The sequence below is a fragment of the Salmo trutta genome, chromosome 3, assembly GCF_901001165.1.
Source record: "Salmo trutta chromosome 3, fSalTru1.1, whole genome shotgun sequence".
Lineage (NCBI taxonomy): Eukaryota > Metazoa > Chordata > Actinopteri > Salmoniformes > Salmonidae > Salmo > Salmo trutta.
In genome coordinates this window covers 46713540-46726635 of record NC_042959.1, presented here as the reverse complement: position 1 = coordinate 46726635, position 13096 = coordinate 46713540, and the positions used below count along the sequence as shown (strand labels likewise).

Sequence of the window (13096 nt, the reverse complement as noted above, 5' to 3'; positions counted from 1 at the left end):
ATATCACACAAAGACACCACAGAGGTCTACTCTTCTGTGTAGTATAATATTTTTCGTGTCTGTGCCTTTAAAAAACGTTCACTGTTCCTCCTTGATTCTGCGCCGGTATTTCAAGTCAAGCTAACAATTCGCCGGTCTTGTTGCTCAGCAGACGAAACATCCTTTTCACTCAATGCTGACACAAACCACTGGGCTATCATTTGGCACCATCTAAAGAAAGGCTAACACCTCATTTTACCGTTATACCGGAGTGTTGAGTTTTTTTTTTACTCCTTGATGTGCATGATACGGCGTAATATGACTCACCGTCACCTGCTCCTCCTGCATATTCTGGTATTTCTCAGTTTATAACGTTTCTGCTGAGTTATGCATAATTTGGTAATCCATGTACTTTTTGGTGCGCTACTGTGTGCGCCCCACCAGTGCTTGGAGTGCCCATCAGGCTGCCAATGCTTTGCTGGCACGCGCACAGTGAAATGCGTTTCCAAGGACCTTCGCGCCATACCACAAGATATTCCAGGATACACAAGGAATGTGATCATCACAGGACACAATATATTCAGAATTGGATCAGAGACATTTCAAGAACTGAAAAATGTCACCGCCATCATTTTGAGCAACAATAGGTGAGTAAATATTCTCATCAAAGAGAATTGTGTTCTGATGTTTCACTACAGACCAGGGTTCAATCCCAGGCTGTGTCACAGCCATCCATGACCGGGAGACCCATGAGGCGGCACACAATTGGCCCAGCGTCGTCCGGGTTAGGGGAGGGTTTGGCCGGCCGGGATGTCCTTGTCCCATCGCACTCTAGTGCCTCCTTGTGGGGGTCCGGGCGTCTGCAAGCTGACCTTGGTTGCCAGTTGGACAGTGTTTCCTCCGACACACTGGTGTGGCTGGCTTCCGGGTTAAGCAAGCAGTGTGTCAAGAAGCAGTGCGGCTTGGCAGGGTCGTGTTTTGGAGAATGCGTGGCTCTCGACCTTCGCCTCTCCCGAATCCGTACGGGAGTTTCAGCAATGGGACAAGACTATAACTAACAATTGGATATCACAAAATTGGGGAGACATAGCAGGAAAAAAATATAAATGAATAAAATAAAGAAAATGGTGTTCTTGCCGTTGCAGATTCAACATTTTCAACCATTGAGACATATGCATAATTTACTAGCCTAAACATTTCTGAAGATTTGAGTTATGATTCTAAACTACAATAAAATTATTATTCCATGTTCTCCTGAATGCCATCACACCAACTTATGAAATATTTAGATACCCTATTTAAGCATGACAATAATTCAGCAAACATTAATACCGAGTCTAATATGCGGTTTGGGGACTGTTAACATGGTACATCTGTCTTCCCAGGATCACAGAGGTTGCATCCCACAGCTTCTCTACCCTTTCCTACCTGCGCTCCCTGGACATGAGCTGCAACCATCTGACCCTCATCCACCCTGAAGCCCTCAACATCCCAGGGAGTCCTCTAAAGGAGCTCAACCTTAGCCGCTCCCTCTATAACTACACCTCACTGACTGATCTCACCACCGCACTGCGCTGGGGAGGCCTAGGAGGGTTGCTCAGCCTAGACCTCTCAGGGAACCGCCTGGTCTTCCTACCCCCAGGGATGTTCTCCCACCTCCCTAGCCTGCAGCACCTCTTCCTTGGTAACAACTCCCTAGCATCGGTCTACAACGGCACCTTCTTTGGCCTGCGCCGCCTGGAGCTGCTTGACTTGACCCGCAACTCTTTCAGGGCGTTCCAAGGTGATGCTCTGGGGGAGCTGGAAAGGCTGGGGCAAGCCCCCCGCATCCTGCTGAGCCACAACCCCTATGTCTGCACATGTGAGATCCAAGACTTTGCTGTGTGGCTTAAGAATTCCCAGGCTCAGGTGGGGGATGCAGAAGCCCTGACCTGCGCCTCACCCTGGGAGTTTCAGGACAGGCCCCTGCGGGAGCTCGGGGTCCAAGTTATCGGATGCCATGCCACTTCACCACCTCTAGTCGGAATCAGAGACGAGGTGGGCAACCTCTCCCTGCAGACCTCCTACGTCCTCCTGGGTCTGGTGCTGGGCTTTGTGGGCATGGTCTTCCTCTTTGTGCTCTACCTCAACCGGCAAGGTATTAAAAAGTGGGTGGTGGAGACGCGAGATGCCTGCCATGGAGTGTTGGAGGGGTATCACCACCGCTATGAGATCGACACTGACCCACGCCGGGAATACCTCTCAAAGGACGTCAGAGTCGAAGAGAAGCCACCGACAAACAGTAGTTTTGGACAGGCTCACTCAGATAACCGCTTATCACAGCTACCCACTGACACCTGTTTAGTTCAGATCCCCTCAGACACACAGCTCAAACCAGGCTCCATCTCGGTGGATTTGTGATTCCTCATTCCCTGGAATAGAACTGGACTGGAGTGAACTTGCATTCAGGGTTGGGTAGGTTACTTTCTAAATGTAATCTGTTACAGTTACTAGTTACCTGTCCAAAATTGTAATCAGAAACGTAACTTTTGGATTACCCAAGCTCAATAATGTAAATCGGTTTACTTTCCCCTTATTAGAAGTAGACAAAAAATGATCCATACACACACATTTGGTGTGTCATCATAGTGGTCTCTGACTTGTGGTCAGACTTGCTCTGGTGGAACTAATTTAAACCTGTTCTTTTATCAATGCTGAATTAAATGTCATTGAGAAAACAGCAAACATCATTCATGAATTTGAAAGTAATCATCTAGTTTTTCAAAAGCATCTGTAATCTGATATTTTTGACTGGTAACATAACTGATTAAAAGTACATTTTCTTTTGTATTCAGATTACATATAATCAGTTTCTGCCCAACCCTGCACACATTTGTGAGGGACTTACCTGTATCATACATTTCTGTACAATATGTTGAATATAATTACATATGTAACCATAAAATTGTAGAACAGTTCTACAGTTTATGCTTACATAAGTGATGTAATTACGCTATTTAATGGAGAGCCTATTTTAAGTGTGAACAGCTGGGCTCGTTGTACCTGCATAGCCTTGATGCCTCTCTTGCTGTGGCCACATTTTTACTAACTTGCATAGATTTAACCAAGTTGCTATCCGTCTTTGGTGTTGTATGTATTATTATATTATACTTTGTTGGTCTTATTGACATATCTAGATGGAACCAAAGCAATATAGCCTATCTGAAGGGTCTTGACTGCAAAACTAACCTTGAATGTCTACTCTTTTGGGACGATTGAATGATTCTACACTGCACTAAGTCATATTTGCATCCTTAACTGACTTTGTAACCAGACGTGACAGGGCAAGAAAGAAAGGGCACATATTTCCAGAGTGTAGAAGTGATATGGTATTGAAGTGATGAAGCAGGATCTAGTGTGGTGTATAAACTCATGTGCATAACTTACCAGTGTTATGTAAGATAATTGAAATGAAACAATTGTAAAAAAAAAAAAAAAACTCTGTGGTGCTCAATAAAAACATGTTGTTTTCAAAATGTTATCCAAAAAGCATTTGCAGTAAGTTTCCATTTAGTCTTAAAGTAACTTTACAACTCTACAGGGAGCTGTTGGAATGACCACTGCTCCATTGCCCCGTTCTGTTACTATGTGCAGGGCTAGTGTGATTCTCCTGCTTAGCGCAGATGGGGAAAGGGAGATGATTAAGTGTGTCTTTAGGGGGGAAAAGTGGGACAAGATGAAGGATGCTAGTCAGAGTTGCACCTGCTGGCTCTGCAGGTTTCGGTGCATCTCTCTATCCTGTGTGTGAGTTCAGTTGCAGGACTTTTATAACTAATGATCGCTATTGACCAAAGCAACACTGACAGTAGATATTAATCTCCACCTCAATGCTACTGGCTCTGGCTCTGGTGTGTGTGTGAGTTGATCTATTCCGTAAGCATATTTTAGTGATCTTATTATATGACATAGCACTAAACGATGTCTGATGCGTGGTTGCAGTAATGTAAAGTGCAAATCGTTTTTAACAGATTGATTGCTTGCCGCACACCTGTAAAGTATGATCATGTTTTCAAGGATGTCATGTCCATCTTTTTAAATGTGTCATTTATGAAGCGGTATCTTCAGCTAAAAGAACATATGCTCAGTCATCCCAAGGCAAGTGACGTATTGCACTGATACACGAGGGACAGGCCTCGGTTGCTGTCAAAAGGATGGCGGTGCAAGGAGGACGTGGTGCGCACTGGCAGGATTTCTAAAACACCTGGAAACGCTGGCTATCGTCAGTAATCCCAGCAAGGTCTACGTGCACTCTCCTGAAGACAGTAAATGGGCTGAGATGAACCATGCACTGAGTAAGGTCAAAGCCAGTCCTCTAATTACATGCACTCGGAGCAGAAGCGGCAGCGCATTCCTCCCGGCTCACTCATTATTTGTTGGAAGAGAGGGTCATAACCTACAGAAAGTCAGCACAAAAAAAAGGAGCGGAGATAAAAGGTTCGTAAGCTCAAAGCAAACATGACCTGGAAGCGTTTCGATGGTTTTACGTGACTGATGAGCCCATGTTTTGCTCTATGCTTTTTCAGCTACTGGAGGTGCATTGCACCCTTATTTGAATTGGAAACAGAAATCTATGATATAGACATTGAATGTGTTTAAACTGTTCATCTCACCACACCAGCGAGATTTGCCAGGCAGCTGTTTTACACCAGCAAGCTCCACTCACATCAGTTATTTAATGCAGTAAAGTGAAAAATATACAGAGGTTCTGCCACTTTTAGGCTGAGGCAAGGCTATTATTGTGCGACTAGCTCCAATAGTGGGTTTAGGCCAGGGTTTAAAAAAATGTACTCTTCAGGAATCCAACCCGTTTTGGGTCAAATCAGTCAAATGTATGAGGGTGCCCTCTACTGGCATGAGTCTATACTATGTTTCTGTTAGAAATGACCATATAATTAGGTCACTAATTCTATGGTCATATCTAAGAAAGGGATGGCATGTTGCCTTCTGTGACACTGTATTGCAGCGCCACAACAACACAATTCCAAGAGTCCAATCAAACAAAATGAACATCACAAATCGCCTGAGGGAAGGTTGCTTTTTCAATTTGTACTTCGTTATAGACAAATTACTTTGAAGTTTGACTCCGAAATGAAGTTTGTCAGTATTGTCATCTGGGTGGGTGCTTTTGCTTTACAGATGTTTAGGCAGTTTAAATCCCTGATGCCCCCCTTGATCCCGAAGCAATGGGCCAGCACCCCTCCCATCAACATAGACACGCAGCCAGTTCTGAGAAATATCTACGAACACTGGACAATGACACAGTCCACCACCGGACAAAGATCTCACCATACCATCAGAGATGCTAATACACCCAGGTTTGGAGCCATGTTTGGAGAACCTCTTACCCGACTAACTGAGCTTGAGAGTGGGGAGAGAGCAGGATCGAGCGGACCTGTCTGGAGGAGGAAGGTTGGAGAAATCAATAGGAGGCCGTAAGATGTGTATTTTGGGCCTCTGTTCATACGCTTGGAGAGATCTTCTGTGTGTTGGGTGGCATAGGCCTGACCAGCTTCAGATGGCTTCTACAGGTAGAGTGATGTGAAGGGCACTGGGGGTATGAGGAAGTCTTTGAAAGGCCATAAGATGGCACAATATTTTGGTAGCAACCCACTGGGGACACATTGGTTCAATCAAAATTGTTTCTATGTCATTCCAATGAAATTATGTTGCACTAACATTGAATTGACGCCTGAGTCCAGTGGAAAGGCAACAAGATGAATGAAAAACTGCACTTTATATATATAGCTTTGTTTTCTACCAAGACTTAAGCAATGCGTTTTTCTTCACTTCCTAAGATATTGGACGTGTCAGAGTTTGGTGGACAGGCGAAGCAGAATAGATTTGAGTGGGAAGTCAAACCAGCATCAACCTCGATTGTTCCACAAAGAAGAGGGGCCCCACAAAGAAGGGGAGGCACTCACCAACCTACTAATACAGTTGAAGTTGGAAGTTTACATACACCTTAGCCAAATACATTTCAACTCAGTTTTTCACAATTCCTGACATTTAATCCCAGTATAAATTCCCGGTTTTATGTCAGTTAGGATCACCACTTTATTTTAAGAATGTGAAATGATAGAATAATAGTAGAGAGAATTATTTATTTCAGCTTTTATTTATTTCATCACATTCCCAGTGGGTCAGAAGTTTACATACACTCAATTAGTATTTGGTAGCATTGCCTTTAAATTGTATAACTTGGGTCAAACGTTTCAGGTAGCCTTCCACAAGCTTCCCACAATAAATTGGGTGAATTTTGGCCCATTCCTCCTGACAGAGCTGGTGTAACTGAGTCAGGTTTGTAGGCTTCCTTGCTCACGCACGCTTTTTCAGTTCTGCCCACAGATTTTCTATAGGATTGAGGTCAGGGCTTTGTGATGGCCACTCCAATACCTTGACTTTGTTGTCCTTAAGCCATTTTGTCACAACTTTGGAAGTATGCTTGGGGTCATTGTCCATTTGGAAGACCCATTTGCAACCAAGCTTTAACTTCCTTACTGATGTCTTGAGATGTTGCTTCAATATATCCACATAATTTTCCTGCCTCATGATGCCATCTATTTTGTGAAGTGCACCGGGTCCCACCTGCAGCAAAGCACCCCCACAACACGATGCTGCCACCCCCGTGCTTTATGGTTGGGATGTTGTTCTTCGGCTTGCCCCTTTTCCCTCCAAACATAATGATGGTCATTATGGTCAAACAGTTCTATTTTTGTATCATCAGACCAGAGGACATTTCTCCAAAAAGTATGATCTTTGTCCCCATGTGCAGTTGCAAACCGTAGTCTGGCATTTTTTATGGTGGTTTGGAGCAGTGGCTTCTTCCTTGCTGAGCTGCCTATCAGGTTATGTCGATATAGGACTCGTTTTACTGTGGATATAGGTACTTTTGTACCTGTTTCCTCCAGCATCTTCACAAGGTCCTTTGCTGTTGTTCTGAGATTGATTTGCACTTTTCGCACCAAAGTACATTCATCTCTAGGAGACAGAACGCGTCTCCTTCCTGAGCGGTGTGACGGCTGCATGTTCCCATGGTGTTTATACTTGCGTACTATTGTTTGTACAGATGAACGTGGTACCTTCAGATGTTTGGAAATTGCTCCCAAGGATGAACCAGACTTGTGGAGGTCTACAAAATTTTTTCTGAGGTCTTGGCTGATTTCTTTAGTTTTTCTCATGACGTCAAGCAAAGAGGCACTATGTTGGAAATACATCCACAAATACACCTCCAATTGACTCAAATGATGTCAATTAGCTTATCAGAAGCTTCTAAAGCAATGACATCATTTTCTGGAATTTTTCAAGCTGTTTAAAGGCACAGTCAACTTAGTGTATGCAAACTTCTGACCCACTGGAATTGCGATACAGTGAATTCATTATAAGTGAAATAATCTGTCTGTAAACAATTGTTGGAAAAATGACTTGTGTCATGCACAAAGTAGATGTCCTAACCGACTTGTCAAGAAATTTGTGGAGTGGTTGAAAAACGAGTTTTAATGATTCCAACCTAAGTGTATGTAAACTTCCGACTTCAATTGTAATTGAAAACCCTGAGCTATTGGGGGTCAGAATTTCAAGACCTTTTATACTAAACAGTATTTTATCCAGATTACCAATATAAGACATTCAACTTTTGCTAATAAAATGTACTTTTTGTTTGCTCTAAAATGTGTGTTAAATTGTTTAGGTTATAAATTACTTTTAAAAAATTAAAGTTTGAGGCATTATGATTGGAATAGTATAAAGAAAACCTTCAATATAATAAAAATGGAAATTAATAAAATGATTGGACCATCTATTTCCATGTATAATCCTCAATTTATGTATTTATTTATTTGTGTATTTTATTTTCCATTTCAGAATTTATTTTCCAATTGATCGGTCTAGGCTATTTATTTATTTTTGTGTTGCATTTTCTATTTCTCTATTTAATTTCCACGTTTAATTATTTCTTGACTGAAATGTATTTATTTCAAGTGACACTGGGCGTTCCATATCTCTGATGCTACACATATCAGTAGATCTCTGGCCAGATACTTTGCAAAATGCGCTGACTACTGGATGATAAACATGTCATATGAATAGATATCCACCTGGTGGCCGACACACTGCAAAATGGCGGAAACGGATGTGGAGCTTGAATATGAGGGCGGTGGAAAAAAGGATGAGTGGACTTTTGTCCAAATGAATGGAAAGGGGAGGAAAGTTGTTGTGGTAAATGTGTCTAGTGCTTCAGATACCCCATCGTATCTAGTAGGAATGTGTTTTGGGGGTTAACAAGATATCCCCAACTTAGTGGATCCGTGTGGACCCCAACTTAGTGATCCCGTGCGGCTCAGTTGGTAGAGCATGGCGCTTGCAACGCCAGGATTGTGGGTTTGATTCCCATGGGAGACGTGTGTGGGGAAAAACGACCAAAATGTACCCACCCACTACTGTAAGTTGCTTTGGATAAGAGTGTCTGCTAAATGGCTCGAATATAAAAAATATCAAAACTGGTGAAGAAAGCAATGGGTAAAGTAAAATCACGAGAAGTGGGCTTGTTTTAATTTCTTGTATATCTGTTGATCAGAAGAAACGTCAGTTGGATCTCACTGGAACTGATGAATATGATGTGTCGTGCTTTGATCTTCGAAACAGGACACCTGCCATTTCTGGGGTAGCGGAAGAATTTAACTTTGCTCTATGGAATAAGATTCATGGAGTGGTCGATGCACGTACAATTAATTGCGAGGTGAATGGCAGCAAGGAGATGAGTTTGTCTGTTGTTGTCGTTTTTTTGATGAGTTTCTCCCTATCCAAGTGCAGCTGGGATAGACTCAGTCGGTATTAGATAGAACATCGTGGCCCTTCCCGCCTGTGGGGGAAAGGTTACCTAGGTTACCCCGTTGGTTCGCAGCAAAAACATGACCTCTTTCAAACACAGTTTTCTTGTTGTCTGCTTGTTTTAGTCAATTACAAAACTATACTGATCAAAAATATAAACGCAACATGTAAAGTGTTGGTCCCATGTTTCATGAGCTGAAATAAAAGATCCCAGAAATGTTCCATACACACAAAAGGCTTATTTATCTAAAACTTTGTGCAAAATTTTGTTTACATTCCTGTTAGTGGGGAGAGGGGGTGCTGATGAGTATTTTTTTCTGTAATAAAGCTCTTTCGTGGGGAAAAACTAATTATGATTGGCTGGGACTGGCTCCCCAGTGTATGGACCTATGCCCTCCCAGGCTCACCCATGGCTGCTCCCCTGCCCGGCCTGGTTCCCAAGTGGGTGGACCTATGCCCTCCCAGGCTCACCCATGGCTGCGCCCCTGCCCGGCCTGGTTCCCAAGTGGGTGGACCTATGCCCTCCCAGGCTCACCCATGGCTGCTCCCCTGCCCGGCCTGGTTCCCAAGTGGGTGGACCTATGCCCTCCCAGGCTCACCCATGGCTGCGCCCCTGCCCTGGCCTGGTTCCCAAGTGGGTGGACCTATGCCCTCCCAGGCTCACCCATGGCTGTGCCCCTGCCCAGCCATGTGAAATCCATAGATTAGGTCCTAATGAATTTATTTAAATTGACTGATTTCCTTTTATGTAACTCAGTCAAATCTTTGAAATTGTTGTATGTTGCATTCATATTTTTGTTCAGTATACATTTAAGAAAAGTAGAACATGTAAAGATTACTTTGCTACATTGCCTGCTCCCTACTGTTCTCACTACTTAGAAAAACATAATATTGTAGGTCAGGGATCGTCAACTAGATTCAGCCGCGGGCCGACTTTTTCTGGAGCGAACGTCGGGGGGGCCAGAACATAATTACAAATATGTTTGTAACTACCGCACGGCAAGCAGTACCGGCGCTCCAAGTCTAGATCAAAAAGGCTTCTTAACAGCTTCTACTCCCAAGCCATGACTCCTGAACAGCTAATCAAATGGCTACCCAGCCTATTTGTATTGCCCCCACCCCCTCTTTTACGCTGGTGCTACTCTCTGTTTATTATCTATGCATAGTCACTTTACTTATCTATTTTTTACTTAACACTTATTTTTCTTAAAACTGCATTTTTGGTTAAGGGCCTGTAAGTAAGCATTTCACTGTTGAATTAGACGCATGTGACAAATAAGATTTGATTTGAGACTGCAAATTGACCACAAGAACATAATCATTTAGAAAGGCTTAAAATGAGGGTGTGTTTCGTGTAGGCTTACCCTGGCGTGATGTTTTGATAACCATGCAAATCTCTCTTAGCCAAGGTGACTTTTAGCAATATTTTCAGCTTTCTTTACTCTCAGACTCTAAAATGCTAATTAGCATCAAAGTACACATCATGCAAAACGACAAATCCCTGCAAGCTCCTGCAAGTCTAACTGACACCTTTGCTAACAGGTATTGTGTTAATTTATAACTTGCACAAGACAGTTCCCAGAATTGTCCATTTTTTAAAGAAATTTCGCCAATTTATTCATTAATACACTTAGATAGTCAATCCAGAGATTCTTACCGTTGCCTTGATTTGGCAGTCTCGTCCAGATCATAATGGCATTTGTAGATTATGGTAGCCACATTAGAAGCTAATTAGCATTTCCTTTTGGAGGGGTAAATACAGGCGAATATATTGATAAAAGTAACCTTATCCTAGAGAGATTTACATGGTTATCAAAACTTCACGCCATGGTAAGCCTACAGGAAACACAGCCCTTAATTTAAGTGTTTATAAAATCCCCTATGGGAAAAATGAATGGTGGAAAAACAATTGAAACCATTTCCCTGTTTGAGGGCTAGGTTGTATGGGTATTATGACTCATACTGTGGACTTCACCTCATTAGCACAAAGACAGTACAGTATGAAGATAGGCTAAAACTGCTTCTCCAATAGAAATCCCCGATCACACTTGTAGGCGACATCATGGCGATGTTGGCTAGCTAAACTCATGCATACACTACCGGTCAAAAGTTTTTGAACACCTACTCATTCAAGGGTTTTTCTTTATTTTTACTATTTTCTACATTGTAGAATAATAGTGAAGACATCAAAACTACGAAGTAACACATATGGAATCATGTAGTAACCAACAAAGTGTTAAACAAATCAAAAGTTTGAGTTTCTTCAAATAGCCACCCTTTGCCTTGATGACAGCTTTGCACAATTTTGGCATTTCCCCATATTTAAAAAAATAAATACAGTGCCAGTCAAAAGTTTGAACACACCTACTCAAGGGTTTTTCTAAATTGTTGTTACTTTGTAGAATAATACATCTAAACTATGAAATAACACATATGGAATCAAAAAGTGTTAAACATCAAAATATATTTTAGATTCTTCAAAGTACCCTTTGCTTTGACAGCTTTGCACACACTTGGCATTCTCTCAACCATCTTCACCTGGAATGCTTTTCCAACAGTCTTGAAGGAGTTCCCACATATGCTGAGCACTTGTTTACATTTACATTACATTTAAGTCATTTAGCAGACGCTCTTATCCAGAGCGACTTACAAATTGGGTGGCTGCTTTTCCTTCACTCTGCGGTTCAACTCATCCCAAACCATCTCAATTTGATTGAGATCGGGGGATTGTGGAGGCCAGGTCACCTGATGCAGCACTCCAAAACTCCCCTTATTGGAAAATAGCCCTTACACAGCCTGGAGGTTTGTTGGGTCATTGTCCTGCTGAAAAACAAATGATAGACACAAACCAGATGGGATGGCGTATCACTGCAGAATGCTGTGGTAGCCATTCTGGTTAAGTGTGCCTTGAATTCTAAATAAATCACAGACAGGGTCACCACAAAGCACCCCCACACCATAACACCACCTCCTCCATGCTTTACGGTGGGAAATACACATGCAGAGATCATACGTTCACCAAAACCACGTCTCACAAAGACACGGCGGTTGGAACCAAAAATCTCAAATTTTGACTCCAGACCAAAAGACACATTTTCACCGGTCTAATATCCATTGCTCGTGTTTCTTGGCCCACGCAAGTCTCTTCTTCTTATTGGTGTCCTTTACTAGTGGTTTCTTTGCACCAATTCGGCCTGATTCACACAGTCTCCTCTGAACAGTTGATGTTGAGATGTGTCTGTTACTTGAACTCTGTGAAGCATTTATTTGGGCTGCAATTTCTGAGGCTGGTAACTCTAATGAACTTATCCTCTGCAGCAGAGGTAACCCTGGGTCTTCTATTCCTGTGGCGGTCCTCATGAGAGCCAGTTTCATCATAGCGCTTGGTAGTTTTTGCGACTGCACTTGAAGAAACTTTCAAAGTTCTTGACATTTTCTGTATTGACTGACCTTCATGTCTTAAAGTAATGATGGACTGTTGTTTCTCTTTGCTTATTTGAGTTGTTCTTGCCGTAATATGGACTTGGTCTTTTACCAAATAGGGTTATCTTCTGTATACCCCCCCTACCTTGTCACAACACAACTGATTGGCTCAAACGCATTAAGAAGGAAAGAAATTACACAAAATAACTTTTAAGAAGGCACACCTGTTAATTTAAATGCATTCCAGGTGACTACCTCATGAAGCTGGTTGAGAGAATGCCAAGAGTGTGCAATGCTGTCATCAAAGGCAAAGGGTGGCTATTTGAAGAATCTCAAATGTAAAATATATTTTGATTTGTTTAACACTTTTTTGGTTACTACATGATTCCATATGTGTTATTTCATATTTTTGATGTCTTCACTATTATTTTACAATGTAGAAAATAGTCAAAATAAAGAAAAACCTTTGAATGAGTAGGTGTTCAAAAACTTTTGACCGGTAGTGTAGATACACATCATCAAGTCTAACGGTCGTCTGGCACCAAACTGCGCATGTGCAGGCCGTCAAATCAAATGCACTCCTTCGATTTTAAAGTAGTTTTTGCCAAAAATGACAAGGTGTTAGTTTTCCACTTTCACGAGGTTGGAGTAATAACATGTCCAACTACTACAGACGTTGGCTTGAATCTAGTTTGTGCCATTACATTTCAAGAAAATTAACAACTAAGGAAGAATGTTCCACTTCATTCATTGACTTCTTAAACCCCAAACCCTGGCCTGGTCTGTTTGGTCTGTTTCTGGGGCGTTCCCGGAAGTCTCGCGATGTTGC

At 42.3% G+C, this 13096-nt stretch overlaps 1 protein-coding gene across 1 annotated transcript; it reads left to right on the top strand.

Annotated features, from left to right (window-relative positions):
- The first annotated feature begins 142 nt into the window (after positions 1 to 142).
- On the top strand, positions 143 to 3468 carry LOC115164886 (trophoblast glycoprotein-like). The gene is made up of 2 exons (XM_029717786.1): positions 143 to 626; positions 1365 to 3468. Exons 1-2 carry the CDS (start codon positions 367 to 369, stop codon positions 2377 to 2379), a joined length of 1275 nt encoding a protein of 424 aa, XP_029573646.1. The 5' UTR covers positions 143 to 366; the 3' UTR covers positions 2380 to 3468.
- The last annotated feature ends 9628 nt before the right edge of the window (positions 3469 to 13096 follow it).

What these genes read in the sequence shown, in the direction of transcription:
- LOC115164886 (XM_029717786.1), top strand. Translation starts at nt 367, where the DNA reads ATGCATAATTTGGTAATCCATGTACTTTTTGGTGCGCTACTGTGTGCG. An exon ending in ATCATTTTGAGCAACAATAG is followed by an intron (nt 627 to 1,364) that starts GTGAGTAAATAT and finishes CTGTCTTCCCAG; the next exon opens with GATCACAGAGGTTGCATCCC.